Here is a 25,621-nt window from a genome sequence, read left to right as displayed (position 1 = left end):
TTTACTGAACGTTACCTCTTTCGCCAGAGTTTAATTTGCCACCTCAGACCAGGCGAACTGATAAAATTAAGCTACATCTTCCTCAATCTTATGTCAGTGATATCATATCCTGTATGCCCGGAAATGCATTAAAGTTGTAAAAAAAAAAGCTGGAGACTTTTCTTTTTTTAAAGCGGGATTGCCTTCAAAAGTCCAAACTAATAAAGATTTATGTGTTAACAATTTTTTAAAACTAATTTGAGGAGCATGCCACATTTGTTTAAGGATGGGCTCATGTCTAGGGCATTAAAGTCTTTACTATGGCTCATTGGACATGTGTTTTAAAAAGTGGCCACTTCAAACATTTGCACCAACATTGCTATTAAAGACGTCCATACGACTTTTAGGTATCCGCCCTATTCAAATTAACCTAAGCGTAAGAGTGCTAGCGGAGTTTCGCTAGGCAGAAATGAACGCTAGCGAAAATTCACTATGAAATGCTCGCCCAGCCGAAGTAACACTATCGAAAGTTCGGCTGCTGAGACGCAACTTTGCATTTTAATGAATTAGCACAGTGTTAACGAATTTGGGCCTGGCGAAGTGGTCACTGGTCAAAAATCGCCCTTTAGTGAATTTGCTAATGGGTGAAACATCAAGAAAGGGATTGTACCATAGCCTGGTGTTGTAAAAAAAGCACCCTTCAGAAGCATAAGAGTTAGCAATTAATCCTACTTGTCTTACAGGACACTCACTGATTCTGATATTTCTAGAATCCATGACATAAAGAAAGTTAGGGTTCTGCCCCTACAACAATTTGTATCAGCACGGAATGCAAGGGGGTGATTGCCATTTTGCACCAGTGTAATGCACCCTATAGTAAAAGAGCCATTGTTATTCTGACAATAACCATTTGACGTTCGTCAGGGACCTTCTTAGCTCACAGGAAAGTTACAAACACTAACTGGCATTTTGCACCAGTGTAATGCACCCCTTAGTAAGCTTTTTTTATTCTGACAGTAACCCTTTAATGTTGGTCAGCGCCCTCCTTGGCTCTCAGGGAAGTTACTAACACTGCTGATTCAGCCATTCTACTGGAATTCTGGAGTAGAGCTTTGTGTGGTAAGTTAAGATACTGTCGATTAATGCTGCTGTTTTGCTGTCTGGGCCACAAAGGGCAATCATCCCCTCAGTTTGTGACCTATTACTGCTCAATTTTGAATGTAGAAGAAAGGGCTTTGAGATGCAGTGCTTTCATAAGAAAAGGATGTTTTCGCTTGTTTTCCATCTTCATGGCCAGCCTTTTGTACCGGTCATTATTCTGCCCGTTGGTGCACAATTTGTCAGTGTTAATTACCATCTCTGAAAATGTATTTGTACTATAGCTCAAAACATAAAATAAGGAAAACCTTTTTATTTAATATTCACTGTTACAGCATAATAAATATTTGTTTTTGTTCTGTTTGGTTAGCAGAATTTGAATAAACCCCAGAATTCCTGCTTAAGCTGATAGGCTTTCCTTGATTTGCTTCTTCATATTTTTTTGTCATCCTGTAAACCTCTTTATGATTCATGGCCTTTAAAGAGTGGCCTAATGTGTTTCCCAGTTCTCCCCAAAGTATAATAATGCATGCTGTGAGCAAGACAGAAAGGCAGTTCTTAAGAACCAAAAATGGCCAGACCTCCAGTCTATGCGATAGTTTCAGATGGATAACAACAAAATCCTTGCTATTCTTCTCCTCTAAATATACATATACATACTACCCACATTACATAGCTAAATAAGCGATGTCAGCTAGTGATGCAGCTGTCATCAGCACATCTGGGCAGAATAGTTTTAAATAAACCACATATTAAATATTTCATCACTAAGCAACTATTAAAGGGTGCTCAAAAGGGTAAGAAAACAAAGGATAAGCCAATATATAAAAAATGGTGATGGAAGTTGTAATTACAGTGCCACAGTGTTATCTTACTTTGCTTTCCCTAATTATCCCACTGACAGATTTAGATTTACATATGCACAGTAGTGTAAAATGCTGGGACCGTGCTCTATTGCAAAAGTCTAAAGGTGAAGATGGGTTAAATGGAGTGCTCATGATTTCTCTTTGTTTTGTGTATATATTGTAGCAGAATTTTGCTTTTAGCTGCCACTCAGCTTATATGAAAATGATCCAGGCACAAGTGTATTTTTTATGAATTAGTTGGGAATTATAAAGCTTCCTTGCTGGTCTCACTAGAGCTTCTGAGCAAAGGGTAAGTGAAAATGGTTGCACATACAGTAAACCATAAACAAACACAATGTTACTGGGAGCTCAATGAATGAAAATGCTCCTATATCTTTTGAGTAGAAAGGGGAAGTGAACACCGTTCTACCACATAGGGGCACATTTTCTTAGCTCGAGTGAAGGATTAGAATAAAAAATACTTTGAATTTCAAAGTATTTTTTTGGCTACTTCGACCATCGAATTGGCTACTTCGACTACGACTTCGAATCGAACAATTTGAACTAAAAATTGTTTGACTATTCGACCATTCGATAGTCGTACTGTCTCTTTAAAAAAAACTTCGACCACCTACTTCGCCACCTAAAACCTACCGAGCACCAATGTTAGCCTATGGGGAAGGTCCCCATAGGCTTTCTAGGCAATTTGGGACTGAAGGAAAATCGTTTGATCGATGGATTAAAATCCTTTGATTTTTTTCTTCGATCATCATCATCATTTATTTATCGAACGAACGAATTGCGCTAAATCCTTTGACTTCGATATTCGAAGTCGAAGGATTTAACTTCGAGGGTCGAATATCAAGGGTCAATAGTAAATGTGCCCCTTAGCCTCACATAATGCACATTGTGCTAGGGGTTAAATGGGCTTTAAATGTTTTTAAATGCACTTTAGTGCACAGTAGGCTGTGTAGTACTCGTTAAATGAGGGGCCTTGAGCTTACATATTTTGGACAAAATGTGGTACTAATACCTCAAATTTTTTGTAAAATGTATTTAAAGGAATCCACACAGGAGCATTGGTATGGGGAATAAAACTGATTCTATACACTGGTGGGTATCTAACATTTTGTCACCCCTCAGTGAATAGGACTTGTCCTTTAATTTACTGTCCATTTTTGCTTTTTGTGGTCTCTAACTAACAACACCTTTGTCAAATTAGGTTTCTTGGTTTGTGGTGTTGACTCAGCTGAGGGTAGATATTAGACAGGCCTCTTGATCATTTTGGGCTTTGCCCAATTAATTTTCGGGGTTCATTGGGATAGAAACATATGTAGTGTTTCTTTGTATCTTTGTAGCAGCAGGGAATTCCTGTCTAAATTTGTTTGTGCATGTTCTCAAAAGAGAATTAAACAGTTGGGGCCTGTCCATGGGAACTGGCCTGCCTTTGACTTTGTCATAAAAAGTCCTTGTGCAGAGTGATCTGTAGGAAGTGTGGGAAATATAGTGTACCTAGATTAATCAACATTCTGCCCAGGTACAATATGGCAATGAGATATTAACCTTTTAGGATTAGAAATCAGGACAATTGAAAGGTATTTTTGATGAATTAGCTCAAGACTGTCCAAAGCTTTCCCAAAGTTTCCATATAATTTTCTGTACGAATCCTTTTATTGTAATCTTTAGTAAATGACACAATGGTGACAAAACATGGGCACAACTTAGCTGTGTTGATGTGTGCATTTTCTCTCTGAATTATTATACTTTAACTTGGTTTCTGAATAATATTATCAATGAAATATTAAAAATGTTACATTTATTAATTAAAATGTGGGGTTTGCAATTTCTGGCATATACTTTGTGCTTTATCTGCAGCACAAATCAGTTTCTGCCTCAATCCTGTTGCTGCCTAAGGAAAATATTGGCCTATTTTTCAGTGTCATTTATCTGCAATAACTATTTTTTAAGAAGCATCTGCCATAAATAGCAGGTCTCTCAGATGAAAGTGTTCTAGAAGCTATGAAAAAACAATTTACTGATGTATGATAAGAAAAACCATTTTACAGTTCCAGACACTGGGGTCCTTTGAAAATAAAAAAGAAATGCTGTTGCAGAATATTTTTGCATTTTGGTGTTTTAAATATGGAGACTAAATTAGAATGGTATAAAAAAAACAAAAATTTGCTCCTTAAAAACTAAATTTTTTCATGTGGTTTCCTTCTATAATACTAAAAACATACAAGCACTTAAAGGGGATATTTACCTTTATATTAACATGGGGAGGCAGATTTATGAAAAAATCTTATTTTTCTGTTGTTTTCTAATATGAAAAAACTTAAAAACCTGAATATTCACTTGGAAGCAGTGAAATCACATTCAAGCCATCATTTTAAACCAGTCTGTAAATTTCAATTTGTTATTAAAACTCAAAGTCAAAAATAGCATTAAAGTTGCTAATAAAGCTCATTGACCAGCTGTTAAATTTTTATATTCGCGTTTCAAGTTTTTTGCACAAGAAATCTTGAGAAATGTATGCCCTAAAAAGGTGAATCTGATGAGAAATATGCCCCTTAGTATGTTATAGATGGATCTTTCCTGGTTTCTGAGATAACAGTAGTCAACAAGGCAATTAAAGAAACAGTAACATCAAAAACTGTAAGTGTTTTAAAGTAATGAACATATCATGTAGTGTTGCCCTGCACTGGTAAAACTGATCTATTTGCTTCAGAAACACTACTATAGTTCATATAAACAAGCTGCTGTGGAGCAATGGCGGAAATTGAAAAACGGCTATATGGCACAGGTTAACTAATGGATAACAGATAACACCATTAGACAGACAGAGCTTATCTGCTATCTGCTGTGTAACCTGAGCCTTTTCTCCTTTGAATCGCTGCCCCCATTGCTGCACAGCAGCTTATTTATAGAAACAATAGTAGTTTCTGAAGCAAACACAGCAGTTTTACCAGTGCCAGGGCATCACTGTATTATATTTTCATTACTTTAAAACACTTTTATTTTTTGATGTTATTGTTCTGGCAACCAGATAGCAATTGCAATTCCAAGCCTAAATACATGGGGTGATAAAAGCTACCAACAGACCGAGTCGGCAGCTTATTGGCCTGTGTGTGGGAATCCGAAGGGATTCCCTGATCGATATCTGGCCGAAAGTTACTCAGTTACTCGGGTTTTTAACGCTTATTTATTATTACATTTTCCCAAAATTTGCTTTGCGGGGAAAGCTCAGATTTTCATTTTCAAAAACCTCCGAATTTTTTTTTCACCGGAAAGCCCCGAAAACATCGTCAAATTGGCTAGATGCCCATGCTATCGTTTGTGGCCTCCGTCGGCCAGGATCCTGCCGGTAAGTCTTACACATTGTTACACTACTACAATAAATTCCCCTGCATATTTTTTGTTGGGATTTCTCAGTATTTGAGTGACCGCCATAAGCCCTTCTTTGTTTCTTTCTTTCCATCCTACCCTGGCTAAAGAATAACAAATAGTGTAAGTAATAACCTAGTGCTTACAGTTTAAATATGTCTTATTTGAACTGCCTGAACTGTAATTAATTTCATACATTTGCTCCTATTATAGCACAAGGGAAAGTCTCAAGTACCACTAACATGCTATTATTTCTTCTTTGAAACATCTTAAATTAAAGGAGGTCCTCCCAAACTGGCATGGGCAAATACAACTATTTTTACAGTTTTCCCTTTACATTTGATAAGCTCTTATCCTCTTTAAAGGGGAAGTTCACCTTTAAATAAAATGTGATATGTTGGAGACAAAAAGAAAATTATATATCCTATCCACATCCATAGGGTCCTAGTATAATTATATTATTATAGGGATTATATATGTTAATCCCATATTAGTGATAGACCTTTTATATTTACATAGTGTTAACTCAAATCCATTTTCCTTGTTGTAGATAAAGGTTATACAGTCTTCTTTTTTAATGGATTTGGATTTAATAGTCTTTCAATTATGCTTCTCTCCAAAATAAAATTGGAGTCAGTCAGCAAAAGAGAGAAAGTGGGAAACGAGAGTAGAAAAGTGAAGGGGTGCAGAAATGAAGTGAAGGGACAAGAAGATGGGCAGAGGAGAGAAATTGGATGGACATCATCAAGAAAAATGGACATCATTCCCTGCAAATGTAACACTAAACAAAGTCTTAAATGTTATATAGCATATAGGGTAATTTTTACATAGTGACAATAATTGTTAGCCTACAGATGTCTGAATTAGGGGTTAGTTTTATTTATAGTGCTTTATCACATAACAAAAAAAGAAAACTGCATTTAGTGTATGTTAATTTTAAACCGTCCTGTAAAGCCTGTCACTACTCACTTATTAACACAATTAAATGATACATGATTATATATGATGTAAGTAATGATTTCCATTATGCAGTTGTCCTTGTTCTTGACATTAAACTGATGGACGTGTATTGTGGATCCCCACATGACATTTTCACAAGCAGTGGAGGCTTCTGGACAGTATGTCATTTTTTTCACCTCTGTTGGCTTGTAAGAATGTAGAAGTCATGATTCACCCTGCGTGAGACTGACAGCTGGGCTGAGTATATCAGAAGAGCTGTGTTACCAAATGCTCTTTCTAAAGTGTGGGTGTCAGTCACATAGCAGATTCTAGAAACTGTAACAGAGGATGCAAGGATGGTTTAAAAGGCAATGATTGAAAGAGGAGCCTGTAGCACAAAAAAATATATATTGTTGCTTTTTTGATCTGTCATGATTTGTGTACATTTTTTTTAATTTCGATTTTGTTTCTTTCTCCGCTTTTTTAATTATGTTTGTTACAGCATGACCTTTATTAAAATTACAATCCACTACTGTATTGTTATGTCTTAAGAAAAAAAACCTTTAAATAAAGAGAAATTAAAAAAAATAAAAATAAATTATCTCTCTCTCTCTCTCTCTATATATAAATATATTGTTGCATTATATTTATTTACATTTCTTTGGATTTCAATATTTTACAGAGAGCACTAAAAAACTAAAGTCTTTTAATGTATAAATTATAAACCTTAGTGAGTTTGGTTCTTCCTTAACCCATGCCTTATTAACTGTAAAGTTCTTTGGTCATTGTTAATTTTCTTCTGTTTTTCATTTGCCAGATTTTAGTCTTTGGGAGGACATATCCTTTAAATGAAGTAAGTGCCTACCATATAGACTAAAAACAAAAGATCTATGAAATACACATAGTACAGGGCTAAATAAGGCTAAATAACAATTCCTACTCCTCCAAAATGCAAGAAAGCTGATTAGTAATTAGATGTACAGCATGCGAATTCTGTAGGTGTTTGATTTTAAATACATTATTTACATCTTACATTTGGTACATTTGGCTGATTTCACTCAATTAACCTGAATGTAGTAGATGAGTTAAATAATGTGATGCTCATCTAGTGTGATTTCTAAACATGATACAAAGAGAAGGATGGATACATGTACAGATCTTTCCTGGTGGATCTCGCAAATCTAAATCCTGTGTGGTGGGAATCAAGAACATGGCAAGTACTGTAAATATTGATCTACTCATGATCATTCCATGTTATTTTAGTGTATGGATAGAACACTGGTACTCTCTACTGTGAGCATGAAGTTCTGAGAGAGAATGTGGAGAAATGCACAACATTTATAGTAAAGATTGAAAGCAACACTATCAGGAAGGATTTTTGTCTTCTTTCAGAATCCTGCAACATAGGGAAAATAAAAGTGTTGTATAGAACTCTCTAAAGGAAGAAAAAAGACATCTATTTGTAGATTGAATACATGCTCAATACAATTATATGGCTGAAAACCAAAATGTCCACCATCAGCTCTAACTAAGGTGGAAGTAGAAGAATATCTATCAGAAAGGGGCTACCACATAGTTTGGAGTACAGAAAGCTGAAAAAAGATTGGTTTGTAAACCAGTAGTGTATGATATCCTGCAATGAGATCTTATTTTTATTGGAGACTGACATCTAAAAAACACTGCTCCAGTTCTCGCAAAGGAACCTTTTGTAAATTACTTACAATATCAAGATTTGCTTTTGACATCAGTTCTACATTTCTGTACAAAAGCTTGCAACATTGAGACCACTGCTCAAGCCTTGTAAGTTTATTATATATATATATTTATATATAGATATATATACCGTAATGTTCAAAAGAATATATATATCCCAACCGTGCACCCCGGCTAATTGGTCCTTGACTGGATGTTACATTGTCATCATCACACATATTGCGTAACTGTTGTAATTCTATTTAGAGACTGTTAAGACCATACTGGCTATTTATCATGTATGTGAAAATGTTAAATTATATAAAATAGAACGGCTAGACTAGCCATCACAGTTCTGGAAAAACATTCTTTGGACAGATGAAACCAAGATCAACCTTTACCAGAATGACGGCAAGAGAAGGCGTGGAACAGCTCATGATCCAAAGCATACCACATCATCTATAAAACATGGCGGAGGCAGTGTGATGGCTTTGGCATGCATGGCTGCCAGTGGCACTGGGACACTAGTGTTTATCCATGATGTGACACAGGACAGAAGCAGCCAAATGAATTCTGAGGTGTTCAGAGACATACGGACATAGATATATATATATATAAACCAATGTTAGCTAAGTAACAATACAAGACTGATAACAAACACAATAAATAAATGTTGATGGCTTACCCATGGCCCAATACAAATCCACATACAATAATTACTTCTTTGGGACAGGTAAATTATAACACACTAATAGTGAAACATATGCTCGAACTGGATTAGGGCCAAGAAAGCCACGAGAACAGGTGGTAAAGGACTGTATGGTGCTTAATGCATGACCGAGAAAAAAAAAAGGAGATAATATTAACCCTTTAACTGCCTGGCACACTGATCAGGACCATACTTTGCGGTTATTTCAAGATGGGAAAATAGAATATATAGTGCTGGCATCCTGTTATTTCCATGTCAGTGCCATATATTCTATGATCTAAAGGGATGGGAGGGTTAAATAACATTATATTATTTAAATTAAAACATTTGTTTATTTTGACTTCAGATCATTCATATTGTATGTACCAACTACAGTGGTCTCAAAAAGTAGAAATTTACTTCCACACTATGGAATTCAAGGCAGTCTCAGCATTTCCTCCCAGGCAGTGTATATTTAGGAAGCTGTAATAAACAAAAGTATATATAATGGAGAGACATACATAGCAACTGTTGCTGAGCGCAGGGTTTTTGAGTGCAAACCCAATTTTAAGACAATATGTTAGGTACCCTCACACACACAACATACACATGCAGTGTATTAAATCTATTAAATATTTGTCTTTGTTCTCCGTGGTGGCTGATTTTCAATAACAGATTAATGTTACTTACATCACTCTACCAGGACATGACTATATAAGAATCTAAGTTCCTCTAGGAACTAATATCTACTTTATGTGGTGTGTGATCCATGACAACATACAGAAAAGGGAATAATTAACATGTAAGGAAAGTACATCCATTCATCCAGCTTTCCTTATTAAATGAGAACTAAAGCTTAAAAAAGATGTAGGGATAAAAATTACTTGTGGATTTCTTAAAAGGAGAACTAAACCCTTGTTAATCCAAAATCCCCATCCCCCTTCCTTCCATTGGCCCCCTATTTGCATTCTCCCTCCATAGTACCTTAATTGTGTCCCTGGCATTTAGGTTGGCATATTCATGCAAAGTCTCGCAGCTGTGCTTTTTGGCGCCATCTTCTGTATCTTTGGATTCCTCGTGGAAGTGAGCGCCGACACAGAGTTTTTTCGCACATGTGCAGTTGGGGCCAGCCTGGTATTTGTGCCTACTGCACATGCTCTGGAAAGCTCCGAAGTCTCACAAAGGAACAGAAGAGGATCCAAAGATGCTGAAGATGGCACCCAAGAGCTCCGCTACCCTGCATGAATATGCCAACATTAATATCAGGGACACTTTTTCAAGTAAGGTACTATTGAGGGAGAAAGCAGGGAAGGAGGCCAATGGAGGGAAGGGAATGGGAGTTTTGGATTAACAGAGGTTTAGTTCTCCTTTAACAGCTGGAAGCCACCACAGTCCCTTAACATTTTCTTCAATTGAAAATATGTTCTGTAAATAATAAAGAAAACCTAAAATCAAAATAGCAAAAAGAGACTGGAAGTCAGCAAAGGATTCTTGTAAGATTCAAAGACACAATTCTGACTCATACTTTGGAAAGGAAAAACCAAGGAGCCTTTTAAATAAAAACTATAGTCTAAAACAGAAATAGAATATGTACAGAAATACTGTACTGAACTCACTTTACCAGCCTAGTGGTTCAGCAGCCCTATAACAGTAATAATATGTGCCTTTAAAGTTGTTCACAGCAGTTTGCCATCTTTTGCATGTCAGTGGCTTAGTGTTCTCTGTGCCGCTGTTGAGATGATAAGCGCAGGGAGCACTGAAAATAATCCCAACATTTATATAAAGGTTACATTTGTCATAGAAGCTAAAGCTACAGTGCTGGTGGTTTCTTTACCATAGCATGTACAGCAGAATTATTTCATAATCAGCTGTATATTTTGAATTTTATATTATTTATGCATACAGTGTTTTTTTCAGGTCAATGATCTCAGGTAAGAGACAGGAGCCCAAATCATGTGCTGTAAATCAACAAGAACGAGAAGGGGGATACTATTGGCATTGTAGAAAGAACAGATGTTCGCTGCTAAAGGGCCTTGGGTTGGTATAGAACCCTAAAACAATAAGGTAAAACATTTCTAGCTCAATTACTTGTTGGTTCTTGTATTTGTAGATGGTTTGGGAATCTTTAAAAGGCACCTGTCACCCAAAAATAGTTTACCCCACTAGAGCAATGTTCCCTCTAAGGTGTGTGCTCCTAAGGTGACCTGAGCACACAGTTTTTAAAAACTGTGCATGCAAGTTTAAAATTTACACGCAAAATATTTTTTTTTTCTGCACATGCTTGCTCATGCTACCACCTTTACCCAATCTTTATATGGCCGCAGAGTGCAACAGTGGAGTAATATTTCAGGCAGTCAATATCGACTCTTTGTGTTCCACTCTGCGGCCAAATAATGGTTTGGCAAAGGCCCTATTTTCACATACATCAGAGTGTGTGGTTGAAGGTTCCTGCTTTGCGGGTTACATTGGGGCGGGGGGGGTGTGACCAGGCCCAGACACACGGACTGGCAATCTGTGGATAATGGCAAATGCCAGAGGGGCTGCTTTAAGGTGCCATAGAAAGTCAGTATTTAGTGAGCTGGTGGGGGCTGTTTGGGCCTCTGTGTGGGCTGATTGGGCCTCTGTGTACCTGAAATGCCAGGTCCTATTAAAATTCTTAGTCCGGACCTGGGTGTGACAATAGGCAGCAGGCCAGCACTTGTTTTTGGGAATGTACATCACTTCACCAAACTGTGCAGAGTCCCCCCAGTATTTAAAACCTTGTAATCATTTTTGGGGACCCTTGTTCTGGAAACTATAGAGTTGGCAAATGGGCTGTACAAGACTTTTCAAGCTTATTTTTACTATTTCATACCTCCCAACGGTCCCTTTTTCGGAGGGACAGTTCCTCTTTTGGCAGCTCAACTTGCAGTCCCTTGTTTGTACTGGAAAGTCCCTATTTTCTCTGCACTGAACAGCCAGAAAAAGAAACAAAGTTCTCACTTAATTGGCTTTTAGCAGAGAGCACAGAATAGCTAACAGGTGCAAATAAGATACTTTGTAACAATTTTGAGACACAAAAACACATTTTAAATAAGGAGAAATATTTTCAAACTTTCATAACCTGCCAAATGTTGTAACATGAACATGGTAATTAGGGGGTGTGGCCACAAAAAGGGGCGTGGTCAAACATTTTTGTCCCTCTTTTTACTTCCAAAATGTTGGGAGGTATGTTTATTCACATGATCTGTTCACTGGCGTCATTCGTTTGTTATTGTACTGAGGGTAAAACATGGTGACAACTATTACAGCCGCGTGCTGAAAATGACCACTTGCTGCCTTTACTGATAATAAAAGAAAGGCTTTTGACGTAAACGAGAGAGGGCTGCAGCGGTCACGTGCTCGATCACCGCCTTCGTACCTTCTATTCCCAGATTCCTCCATCTCAGTGTCTGTCTGTTGCTAGGAAACGAGTTTTCAAACGAGGATACAGCAAAAAGAGTTCCGCCTACTTAGGTCGTGCGCATGCGTTTTGCCAGGATTTGCGCGTGGAACATGTATACCCTATTGGGCACGCCTACTTGTTTGCCAACCGCGGTCTCGTTTCGCCTTACGAGCGAGGCGCGCTCCCGTGGTTCCCTTCACCATTCCATCTCTCCGCAGTGTAGCGGGGCTCCAAAAGGAGGAGGATGTGGTGAAAAAGATGGCGGAGCTGCAGATGCTGCTGGAGGAAGAGATTCCGGGCGGCCGGCGGGCCCTGCTGGATAGCTACACCAACCTAGAGAGAGTGGCCGACTACTGCGAGAACAATTACATACAGGTCCGGCTTTATACAAATACGATGAGAGATTGACGGGATGGGGGTTTTCATAGACCGTCGACTTGCAGCTTTTCATAGATATAACTGAGGAGTATTTCCCGGCATCCCTAGTCAGGCTTTACTATAGGTGCATGTGATCCTGAGACTAATGACCAGACAAATGCAGAGGGTGATGATGAGCCTTTAGTTTAATGAGATCACCATGGTGGTGGGCAGGCCAGTTAGAATATGCAGCAATAATAATAATATTATGATCTAACTCTTCACCCTAATGCCTCATTGACTCGTATTGAATGTAACAGTCCCAGGCTTGCTGTCACGTCACCATGTTATATTTATATATCTCATCACGTGGCACACACCACTCGTCCTACAGACAGGGGGGAGATAGTGTTTGACATCGTATTCTGTGGGAATGTGCAGTTAAAAAGAAAAGTACAGATGGAAACAAGGGGGCCCTGCCCTCAAACTCTCACAATTAAAGGGGACAGGGCAATCTTCAACCTGCCATGATTGTCTATGATAAGGGAGTCGCAGGTCAATGTGAATGTTGGGCAAATTTGCTTCAAATGTATCCACCTCCTAATCTGTATCTGTATGGGGCAGTCACAAGGTTCATTCAGTCAGGAGCATCATAATGAAATACATCCTCCCTTCATGGGATATTCCAGACATGTCCAGTCTATGAGCCTGTCAGCTATGTGTATGTGTCATTAGAGAGAAACTGATCAATTGATTGAGATTCCAAATATCTTGTTTATGTTACCATCTGGTGTTCAGTTGAACAAAAAAATAAAGAAATGACCTGCACACCTGTTATCTGTCATGTAGGTAAAACCTGCAGTTGGGCTTTAACAGTTAGTGGGAAAATACAGTATGGGTAATGGGTCTGTACGCTTCTTAATTCATGTGTCGGGGTTATTTCTTCTCTCGTATTATGGGCTGCATCACAGGCACATTGAAGCTATTTCTTACGCTTTTCATCTTCCACTTTTCCACAGACTCAGATTCTTCGGTCATGCATTACATCATGTGTTATTTAAGTCATATTGTGAAATGCTTATCCTTCCTCTATATTTACTGATCATTTTATGGAGTAATTATTTGGTATGGGCTTTATAGCTCTATAAGAGCAGAGAGAAAGACAAGGGAGCCCTCACATACCTTATGGATCATCCTCCTTTATAGCTCCATACTCTAGAATAGTTGGAAAACAATTTCCAACAGGGAGGAAGCACAGGAATACATTCGGCGATGCTTTGAAAACATTTATTCAGCAGTGGAGCTTTGGGGGGGGGGGATCACCTGCACCTGAGGAAGGGGGTGATCCCACGAAACCTTGTGCCACATTCTGCTGAATAAATGTTTTCAGCTGAATTTATTGGTGTGCTTCCTCTCTGTTGGAAAGCAAATATGGTGGCTGGTTTGGAAGGAGCTTGAGGAAAAGAAGATTTATATATACAGGTATATGTTTAGTTATCAGGAAACCCATTATCCAGAAAGCTCTGAATTACGCAAAGGCCATCTCCCATAGGCTCCATTATAACGGAATAATCCAAAATTTGAAAAATCATTTAATTTTTCTCTGTAATAATAAAACAAAGATATAATTAAGCCTTATTGGACACCAATTTATAGGGGTTTATTTACTGTTCACATGATTTTCTAGTAGACGTAAGGTTTGAAGATCCAAATTACGGAAAGATTTGTTATCCGGTAATTCCCTGTTCTTGAGCATTGTGGATAACAGGTCCCATACCTGTGTGTGTGTTTATATATACACACATATATACACATATATACATATATACAACTATATACATATATATATATATATATATATATATATATATATATATATATATATATATATATATATATATATATATATATTATATAGTTTGAAAACAAAGCAATGACTAGGAACTTGTAATTAATGCCCCCATTAATTTTTTTTAAAATAATTATGTGGGTTTAGTCTATGAATGTACCTTGGATTTGCCCATTACTTATATGGGATTAGCTGTTGGAAATTCTTATGGAGCTTATGCATACTGTCGTCTTTTAGAATGGTCTGGCTAGTTCAACTATGTGGTGGCTTCATGCAGTTTCCTTTCTGAATGCCATACGGCGTTAATGCAAATTTTAACTTCTTAAAGCACTCTGTTAAATGGGAAGCAGCTGCAGGTGAGGTTGCTTTGTGGTGTGCTTTTCTTACTAATAGCTTTCACTGAGCTGTATGAAAAGTGGAAAAGTATGGAGAACATTTTTTCAAATTCACTGTTGGCATCTGTTCCTTCAGGTAAATAACCAAAAAAAAAAAAATATATATATATACCATGGATAGCAATTGTTTTGTCAGCTGAGTATAATGATATTGGTGTAAAATTAGTCTAACAATACATTTATAGTGGCAAATGATTTTGTTCCTGACTTCCACATTTACATGCATGACCAGTCCTCTGACTTGTCATATTTCCAAGATAGCAGTGTTCATGTTAATAAACCAGTGATTAATCTTATGAAAGCTATTTGTTGACCATACAATAATATCTTTGAAGGCATGGCCACCTTTAGGATTTATGCAAACAAGTGTCTTAAAGGAGAAGGAAAGCTACGGAGGCATTTTATTGCCAATAGATTAGCTGCAATAGTGCAAGCTGGAACACTATATTTATTCTGTAGAATGTTTTACCATACCTGAGTAAAAAGCTCTAGAAACTCTCTGTTTGTTTAGGATAGGAGCTGCAGTATTAATGTGGTGTGACATCACTTCCTGTCTTAGTCTCTCCCTGCTCTGGGCTCAGATTACAGTAGAGAAGGGAGGGGTGGGGGAAGAGGAGCAAACTGAGCATGCTCTTGCCCAGGGCAATGAGGTTTAAGATGAAGGCAGGAAGTCTGATACAGAAGCCTAATGTGTACACAATAGAAGGAAAGAAATGCAGTGTTTCTTTTGACAGGAGACTCAGAGCAACATTACTTTGAGGGTTTACTGGTATATTTAGGTGGACCTTTCTGATAAGGCTTACTTAGTTTTAACCTTTCCTTCTCCTTTAAATGCTTTAGATATGTTGTAGTTGCTTGTGTGTTGCACTGCTCCCAGGGTACAGACCCATAGGGCAGATTCAGATCAATGAACTTGTGGTGCAGTGAATTTTTGTATGTTCAACTTTTTAGCAAATAGGTTTGTGTTTTTTTGGAAACAGCCACTTTATAAATACACTACACCTCTTTACGCCATTCCATTATTAATTTTTTTTAGACAGATTGCATTGTGTATATCTTACCAAAAGTAGTTTATAACACTTCATTTTGGTTGCCGTTTTTGCAGTTTTCCAGACTTCGTAAACCACTTTAATCTTAACTCATATTGAAATGTAAATACAAATGCCAAGTCCTAAAACTGCACAAAAACAAAAATGCTTAGAACTGACACAAAAAGTGTGTTGTTTGACTGAACTGGAAAATGTTCTTGTAAACCTAGATTTTAAAGCTGCAAAACACTTATATAATATATACAGTTATGGAATCCATTATCAGGAAACCCATTATCCAGAAAGCTCTGAATTACGGAAAGGCCATCTCCCATAGACCCTATTTTATCCAAATAATGATAAAATAGTACTTTGTACTTGATCCAAACTAAAGTATAATTGATCCTTATTGGAAGCAAAACCAGCCTGTTGGGTTTATTTAATTTTTAAATGATTTAAGATATGAAAATCCAAATATAATAGCAAATATATATATATATATATATATATATATACATATACATTTTTCTTTTTCTTTGTGTTAACAGTGACCTATTATTGCCAGCATTTTTCCATCCATTATGTTCATATTTGTCATGTAACTTTCCAAGCATAGAAAGTATGGAAAGTTGAAGTTACCTGGAACAGTGAGATTTATAGGGAATCAATTTTTTCTGTGTTGATTTGGATTCCTATTGATACTTTTAAGCAGATTTCCCCCATAATATAAGGGATTCTCCAGATCTAAATTCGGTTTGGGTATTTTTTTTTTTTTGGGGATTTGCTGGAACCTGATGTGAATTTATCTTAAACAGAAAAAAAAAATGTTTTCCCTCTAGGACATTAATATTTTAACAGAACAATTTCAGTCAAACTTTACTTTGTTTATTTGGGTTCTGGTTTGGTACAAATAGTTATGTGAAATATTGTGTATGTGGCACCTCCCCAACACAGGGCTATGATGTTGACATTGCAAACCAACAGGGAGTTAATAGCTGTTATCACCATATTCTGCTGCAATGACCTGCAAGGTTTTCAGTGCAAATCTAGTGACAATGTGCAATAAAAAGAAAATGAGAATTGATTTCTACTTATCATCCAAGAAGAATTAACATAAAATCCATATGCAGGAATAGTTTGATTTCTTTGGTGTTTAAATAGAAATATAGGGTTCATGTTTTTTTCCTTTATGCATCATAGCAATGAGTATGTTTGAGGGCTGAATTTGTACCACCCAGACCCGTTAATTTATTGTTTCTGTTTGTGGATTATACGTAACATAAGAACTGTACCTCCCTGCTGTTATAGCTTTTAATTTCACAGATTTAAACAGGTCACCTACAAAAGAATTGCCCTTAAGTGCTTTCTCTTAAATATTTAATTGATTTCAAATTAAATGGGTTTTTTTAATAGATTGCGGACAAGTACGTCTTGTGATTCATTTTGTATTGTGATCAGTATTTCTCCTTTAAGCTGCAGATGTTTTATTCCAATTTAACACTTTTTCAATGAGTGTTTTTTGCAGTGCAATTCACTGTTGGCCTCATTTGGAATAAAAATAACTGAGAGAACACGCAATGCAGCTGTGTGCAATATATATCCCTTTTAGCCGTCCTATAGTAATGTTTGTGTCTGTATTGGCAGCTGTTCTACCATAAATACACATCAGCAATTTGTTGGCCTGTTGAGTCTTTTTAACGTTTACATGATCTTCTAGTAGACTTAAGGTATGAAGATCCAAATTACGGAAAGATCTCAGTTCCCGAGCATTCAGGATAATACGTCCAATACCTCTATTACATCAGCCCCTTTCGTTTTAGTTATTCAGGGCTTTTTAGGCTATAGGTGTGTACCCAAAAATTAGTCCCTGTGCTGTTTAAAGTTGGTCTCCATAAGGGTCTGCGTGATCCTACCTTTTTAATAATTGACATGTCTTCCTAAAATAAGCAATGGTGGCCCAAGCAAGGTGCATAAAACATTTTAAACCAATTTTTGGAGCGCATAACGTAATGCACAAATATGGGAACTTTGAGTTATCTAGGTATAAAGCTTAAAGGGATACTGTCATGGGAAAAGATTTTTTTTTTCTTCAAAAACCATCAGTTAATAGTGCTGCTCCAGTAGACTTACTTCTTCACTGAAATCCTTTTTTCAAAAGAGCAAACTGTTTTTTTTTTTTTAAATGTGTTTTTTATTAGAAGTCCAGCATGAATAAACAGATGGTTTCACTTCTGCAATGAATCATTCATGTTGTTAAAAGTTATATATGTGTACATATTCAATAAAACACTGTTTTTATATAAAGATCTTGAAGGTTAATTTTTTCCAACATATATATTACATGAACAGATATACAGTAAGCTAAAAGATATTTGGTGAAATCTAAGATAGGTGCTGGAGATTCGTTTTCTTTAATTTTTGAAAACAATAATAACACAAACAAAATAGTTAAGTTAAAGTCAAACATGCCCATTATTTGGCCTGGATGTAAAGATGTGGAACATCCACAATCACCCATATGTTGGTGAACCCTGGGAGGCAGTTCTTGTCTTTGTCAGGTTGAAGTAGTTGTGGTTAGGATTAACGTGCTGTTGCCTCGCAGACATTCTAAGTCGTACCGCGGGGTATAACGGAAGATGAAAACTGAGTTGTCGATATCGAAGGGGAGGCTTAGAATGTAAGTGGTTCAGATGTCAAAAAAACCTACCAGTTTGGGTAGTTTTGTTTAAGGATGCTTCCAACTAGTCCATATGGAACAAAAAATGCAATTTATTCTTAACTAAGTTCATAGATGGTGGGGCAGGAGAAAGCCTTTTCTGCAATATGGCTCTTCTGGTTGCTGCTGCTCATCTTTCTTCTAATGCTTTATTAGCTTTGGATATTCGTGTCCCTTTAATTTTGCTAAATAGGGCACATTCTATATTGGGTTCAAACTTTGCTCAGTGATTGTCAATATTTATATATTTCTAGCCAGAATGTGTTAATAATTAGACAAGACTATATACAATGTATCAACGAGGCTTCCGTTTCTGATCATCTTAAGCATTTTGAATTGGGCAGTATGATCATTTTAAACCTCTTTAGAGAGGTCAAGTATGATTGGTGTAACAGTTGTAAGACTATTCCAAGAGCCGAAAAATTATATATAAAATATACTTTATTTTACATCACATCTATAAAAGAAGAGTAACGCCTGACGCGTTTCGTGTCACAGAGACACTTAATCATAGGCTATGATTAAGTGTCTCTGTGACACGAAACGCGTCAGGCGTTACTCTTCTTTTATAGATGTGATGTAAAATAAAGTATTATATTTTATATAATTTTTCGGCTCTTGGAATCTACTTTCGTTGGATGTTCCGGATTGGTGCCTGCCTAATGTGATGTGTCTGAGTACTCCCCTATGCTGAAGGTCTGGGGCATGTGCACCCGGACCCAACTGGGAAAGCGGTAAGCTTATCCTAATGATACATTAAGGCCTATGCCTCTCGTGAAAAAATTTTTTGGATTTTCGTTAACAGTTGTAAGGCTTTGATATGGTATTGTCTAGTTGCTATCATTTTTATAGAGTGAGAGTGAAGTTTAATAACGTCCGATGTGGTGAAAGTTGGTGTTGTGTCTGACCATTTTCCCACTTATTGATGGGTCTTGAATTGCCCTAATAAGTTTATGAATGTAAGATGTGGAGTGCAGGTCGTTGACTCCTTTCCATATATGGTTTAGAGGATTAGAAATATCCTGGTAAGACATCTCTCGCATAGTGAGAAGCTTGTAGATAATAGAAATATTGACCACAAAGGGTAGAAAATTTGCCTGAGGCTTCTGAATTTTTGGTAAGTATATCTCATAAGCAATATATGCCCTTGTTTCGCCGATTGTTAAATTGGTTTGTTATTAGGCCACTTCTTTGTTGCCAGGCCATGGTCAAACAGATTTTATATTTTAAATTAAATTTTGAGATCTGACATGGGGCTAGACATGTCAGTTTCCCAGATACCCCCAGTCATGTTACTTATGCTCTGATTAACTTCAGTCACTCTTTACTGCTGCACTGCAAGTTGGAGCAATATCACCCCTCCCCCCCCAGCAGCCCATAAGAACAGCACTCAACAGTACAAATCCAAGTCCCACTGAAACTCCTTTAGTTACATTGAGTAGGAGAAACAATAGCCTGCCTGAAAGCAGTTCCATCATGAAGTGTTGGCTATTTCTGAAAGCACAGGATCTGGCAAAATGACCTGAGATGGCTGCCTATACTCTCATATTACAACTACAGTAGAACCCCCATTTTACATTCCCTCATTTTACATTGTTGTTTTGTGGTCGCACCTATATATTATGCATAATACATTTCCCTGATTTTACATTTTACTGGATTTTACATAATTTTTTTCTGGTCCCCTGAAAAACGTAAAATGAGAATTTTATATGATAAAGTAATTGCAGTGTAAACAATGTAATTTAGAAATAAAAACTATACTATAAAAATCATGACAGAATCCCTTTAAGATTGCGGATAGCTTATTTATCATAGCTCAAATTATGACACCTTTCAAAACGGGACTGTCCAGTTTCTTGGATGTTTTTGTAGCATAAAGAGGGACTGTAATTGTTTTTGTTGTGTATCTCACAGTTTCACTCTTGGAAGTGTTCTCTGGCAACTCCCATGCGTGTTTTTCTTGCATGCTTCCCTTTTATCCATGATGACCTTCACGTGGTTGATGTGATGATTTGTGAAAGGATGAATCATGCCCCTGGAAGATAGAGAAGTTTGGCAAAAGATTTCAAGATGCATCACTCAAATGATACTAACACATCCTGCATCTTGTTTCTGGCTTTTTTTTTGTGTGCCCTTTTCTCTAATTCATGCAGTGACTGGTTTCTGCTCAGGCCATATTGCTTGTAGCGGATACAGTGAAAGGAGGGGATACATGATGAACACAATTTTCCAGTGTATGTAATCTTTAGTACAGGTGTTGGATCCGTTATCCGGAAACCCGTTATCCACTAAGGTCCGAATTAAGGAATGGCTGTCTCCCATAGACTCAATTCTATCCAAATTAAAAATTAATTTCCTTTTTCTCTGTAGTAATAAAACAGTACATTGGAAGCAAAACCAGCCTATTTGATTTATTGAATGTTTAAATGATTTTCTAATAGACTTAAGGTATGAAGTTCTAAATTACGGAAAGATCTGTTATGCAGAAAACCCCATGTTCCAAGCTTTCTGGATAACAGGTCCCATACCTGTAATTTTGAGTTTTTTTTGCCGGAGTTATTGATAAGGAAGTAGGGTTTTGTGATTAATTTTGTTTACAAATATATAATTATTCATTTAAATCTTTCCATTTGATAAGCGTTTATGGCTGATTTACATCTACATTGTTTTGTTGAGTAGGGGTTAATTTAGAAAGCACTGATAGCCTGAAAAGCAGATACTAAATAATGGTTTCAAATGCTTGCTTAAATTTTATCCTTTGCCCATTAAACTAAAAAAGTGCAAATAGATATGCAATGTTTTTGTGTGTGTGTGAGCTTTGCCTTGTGCAATTCTGTACAGCTATTATTGCCTTACATCTATGTAGAATGGTTAAATTAGTAGCTGTTACATATAGCTGACTATAAGTAAAGGTAAATGGAAAGGGCATGAAGATAGTGGGGTAGCCAGTTTTATTAGAAGTTAAGGGTAAATGCAAAAAAAAAGGCCAACCAGGTGTGGTATTTGACCGATTGGGCTGTGGGCTGTACATAGAATGCTTGTCGTTTTATTGTTCCACACATTCAGGCCAGCCGGGAAAAAAAGAGGACAGGCATAGAAGAGGGAGGACGAGTTAAGGATTGAAATGGTGCTTTACTGAATTGTTAAAAACCATTATCATACACAGGATAGAAAATAAGGGATTTTAGCCACTAGCCAGATAGCAGATTTTTGAGTTTGTCTTCTTTACTTAATATACTTACATACATACATATAAACATATGTACATACATACATACATAACATACATACATACTTGCACAATAGACTTCCAAGTATTTGCTATAGAGTAATTACATACTTACACTAATGAGTTGTGTTCCTGGTCTATTTCCGAATGGCAGCTAAATGCAACAGATGCTACAACATGCCTCTTAGCAAATGTCTTACAGGATTTTTTGTTGGCAATATTCAAGTTTATTTTTGGCTTTAGGAAATTGGCTTTGTTGTTGCATAAAGGAAATTAAAACAATGCATTTTAAAAACGTAATTAAGTATTAAAAAAATGAATCTACTAAATATAAATACATTGTATAAAATATATTATTTTTAATGTAAAATTGATATGCTCTCAGTAATGGAACTTAAAATAAAATTGTCTTCATATGTGCTTAGTCTTCAGACAAGCAAAGAGCCCTAGAAGAAACCAAAGCCTATACGACTCAGTCTTTAGCTAGTGTGGCTTATCTGATCAACACTTTAGCCAACAATGTCCTTCAGATGCTGGATATACAAGCTTCTCAGCTTAGGCGAATGGAGTCATCCATCAATCATATTTCACAGGTAAGGAATGACCAGAATATTGTAATTTTGCCCATTTGGAATGTTATCAAGTTTGATATGTCACATATTGCCATGTAAACAAGCAAGCCTCATTGCTAAAAGAGCTGACAAAAAGCATACAATTGGTCAAGCCTTGAAAAAAGAGTAGTTCAATTTCGAGAGAGCTCATCTTTGGAGTGGTTATTTAATTACTGTAACTACCCATTCCTACAGCTGCTTAGAAGAACCATAGGAATTCTGATAGTGAAACGACTTTTATAAAGGAGCAGTATACACGCTCAACATTGGTTCATTGAATAGGGCTTGTGCTAAACAGGGCACATTTTGGAAATGAGTCATATTCTTCCTTTCTCTTGATAAAAGCTCTCTGCATAAATAAACCCCTTCCTACTCCCCAGCTACAGCCTGTAAGGCTTTGAGCTAAAGAGCAGATCATTAATCAGAAGGATTCTCGGTGTACTTCTCATTTCTATTATGAAGAGGAAGTAGTGACTCTTGGTTTAGTGGAATAATAACAAAACACATACATATTTTTAATTAAAACAGTATGCAAAAAGTATGCTGAGCATAAGCCCTAAAAAAATCCAAATTTGTTTTGTCTTGGTACCAAACACATCTCTAGTAAAAGATTTAAAATTATACTTCTGTATGCCTATAAATGACAAGGAGATTCCCTTTTATTTTTCATGTAATTAAAAGGGGAATCTAAATTAAATGTAAGCTTCTGGAAATAAGAAACTTTCTAACTATAGTATGTTAAAAATTCTGCACCATTCCTAAAATCAAGTTAGGCCTACGGCATGTGTTGCATTTTTTATATAAAGCTGACTATATTATTCCATGTTTGAAGGGGTTTCAATCAGTTTTTTTTTCCACTGGTGTTTATGTGGCAGAAGAAACAAAATCAAAATCAGACTTCTGACTACTTTATAAAGAGCGATATTGCTAAGAAAGGGGTATAGTGAAGAGTAAATTATTAAAAATATTCTAGAATTTGTAATTGATTATATTTACTAAGTTTCTTATTGCCATGCAATAAAATTCATATACAATTTTCATGATAGTTCCCCTTTAAACGAAATGCTAAGGAGGAATAGACCTTTCTTATCACTATGCCTATATGAGGATAAAGGAGTATGTGGTAAACATGAAGTGTATCTTTCACAACTTGAGGCCATATATAATAATGCTGTTTAATTTGTCACATTGTTTGTGATTTTCAGACCGTGGACATTCATAAAGAAAAAGTTGCTAGAAGAGAAATTGGAATTTTGACAACCAACAAAAACACCTCTAGAACGCACAAAATAATTGCTCCTTCAAACCTGGAGCGACCAGTCCGTTATATTCGTAAACCTATTGACTACACAATTCTCGATGACACCGGACATGGAGTGAAGGTAGCACATGCTTGTAAAAATTTGATTATGTATTTAAATATATTCCTGTTTGTATGTGTTCCTTGTATATTATACATAATGGGTTGTAATTAAGGGATAAAAAAGTTTGCTTTACCTAGAGAATTTAACACATCCTATGACTGCACGAGACATACACCGTTTCTATTTGGGTTGTGTATATGATTTAAATCCCTTAAACAGGGGGAAGTGTAGCTTATGAATTTTTTGCTCTGTACACAGAGGTTCACTTAGATTTATAATAACTTTGGTTGCTTATTGGAAATATAGAAAAATAACCCAAAATAGTTTTTGCATAGTTTTTAAAGCAACTTTCCAGTATACACTGATTTAAGATTTTCAGTGTTTTGAAAATAAAGCTGTGTTTTTATAATTTTCTGCACTGCTTGTTCTGACTGTTGAAACAATATAGCAGAAGCCAGCTCCCTCCCAGTTAAGAGTCCGATTCCCACATTCTCTCAGATTTATTTAAATAGTTTCAAGCCAAATTAGCAGTGCAGAGGTTAGAAATGGACAAGAACAAATACTACTTTCAGTACAGGATCCATTATCCAGAAAGCTCAGAATTACGGAAAGAGAGTCTCCTGTAGATTCCATTTTATTCAAATAATTTTTAAAAAATGATTGCCCTTTTCTCTATGATAATAAAACAGTAGCTGGTACTTGATCCAAACTAAGATACAATTAATCCTTATTGGAAGCAAAGCCAGTCTATTGGCTTTAATTAATGTTTAAATGATCTCCTAGTAGGCTAATGGTATGATCCAAATTATGGAAAGATCCTTTATCCAGAAGCATTCTGGATAACTGGTCCCATACCTGTATTAGTGAATATTATTTAAGGGTAGTGGTTTTGTTGGGGGTAGTGCCATTTTTATAACTTCTTGTGCAGTCCATAATACATTTTGCCTTTAACACTTTCAATTGTGCTGTGTGTGTACCAAAAGTGTAACTTGTTTCTGTTCTCTCCAACTAACCTTCCAATCTTCTTTCATTTGCTTCATTTGTGCATTAAGTGGTTGCTTAGATTCAAGGTAAGAATTTTTAGGGATCAATGACATAATCCGTATAGAGAGAATATTGTACATGGTGACTGTTGAAGGCACCTTATTACTTATAAATGTTTCTTGTTTTTGTTAATGCAAATAACATAATCATAAATGGGAAAGGGTATCCTAAATGGAGATCCACATGCCTCTTCCTCTTGTTACTGCAATCCAGTTACGAATCTGACTTATCTCATTTTCACATGACATTAAATTCATTTCTGATTGTGGTTATACATATGTATTAGCAAGCCTTCTGCGATGTATTGCCACAGTGTCTGGCCCCATAATTAGGACTGCGCCAAACATATAATTTTTGGATTCAACTGAATCTTTCATAAACTATTTTGCCAAATCCTAGTTTGCATATTTAGATTTAAGAAAATACAAAAATTGCATCATCTGTGAACAAAAACTGGTCATATAAAATTGTGTAGAAGTTTGAAATAACACTATATTGGGTCTTTAAGTGATCTGAGTCTGAAATTTATTCAAATCCTGATCCTGTATAGTGCTGATATACTGCTCAATCACGACTGGACTCCTAGGTTTGGTACATCTTTGCTCATAAATACTTTTGATTTGTAATCTGACCCATAAAGGCAAATCTTCTTTCATCCTGCCTATTTTTAAACTAAAACATATGGGGCATACAAGTTTTTACCACAAGATCTCTTGTAAAAATTAGGCATTCTAAAAGCTGGTTAGTTCATGTAAAAATGTGGCATCTAAAAAGCGGGTGACTACAAGTCATTATAATTTATTCTAGGCAAAATTTAAAGTAGTTGTTTACCTTTAAATTAACATTCAATATGATACAGAGGGTGATATTCTGAGGCAAAGTGCAATTGGCTTTCATTTTTTATTATCTTGTTTTGAGTTATTGATATTTTTATTCAGCAGCTGCCCAGTTTGAAATTTCAACAGTCTAGTTGCTA

The 25,621-nt window shown here is 36.3% G+C and overlaps 1 protein-coding gene across 14 annotated transcripts in view; it reads left to right on the top strand.

Moving 5' to 3' along the window:
* The first annotated feature begins 12,174 nt into the window (after positions 1 to 12,174).
* Positions 12,175 to 25,621, top strand: part of abi2.L (abl-interactor 2 L homeolog) — a 32,850-nt gene continuing 19,403 nt past the window's right edge. For 3 of the 14 annotated variants that reach the window (XM_041577284.1, XM_041577283.1, XM_018236107.2), the window contains exons 1-4: positions 12,175 to 12,424; positions 22,052 to 22,219; positions 23,443 to 23,619; positions 24,654 to 24,671. In XM_041577284.1, the coding sequence (XP_041433218.1) occupies positions 12,308 to 12,424; positions 22,052 to 22,219; positions 23,443 to 23,619; positions 24,654 to 24,671 (480 nt within the window). In that variant the 5' untranslated portion in view covers positions 12,175 to 12,307. The remainder of the gene's footprint in view (positions 12,425 to 22,051; positions 22,220 to 23,442; positions 23,620 to 24,653; positions 24,672 to 25,621) is intronic. The other 11 variants (XM_041577291.1, XM_018236111.2, XM_018236106.2 and 8 more) reach the window with 10 other exon arrangements.

This window comes from Xenopus laevis, chromosome 9_10L (assembly GCF_017654675.1).
Source record: "Xenopus laevis strain J_2021 chromosome 9_10L, Xenopus_laevis_v10.1, whole genome shotgun sequence".
Taxonomy (NCBI): domain Eukaryota; kingdom Metazoa; phylum Chordata; class Amphibia; order Anura; family Pipidae; genus Xenopus; species Xenopus laevis.
This window is presented reverse-complemented; position numbering and strand designations above follow the sequence as displayed.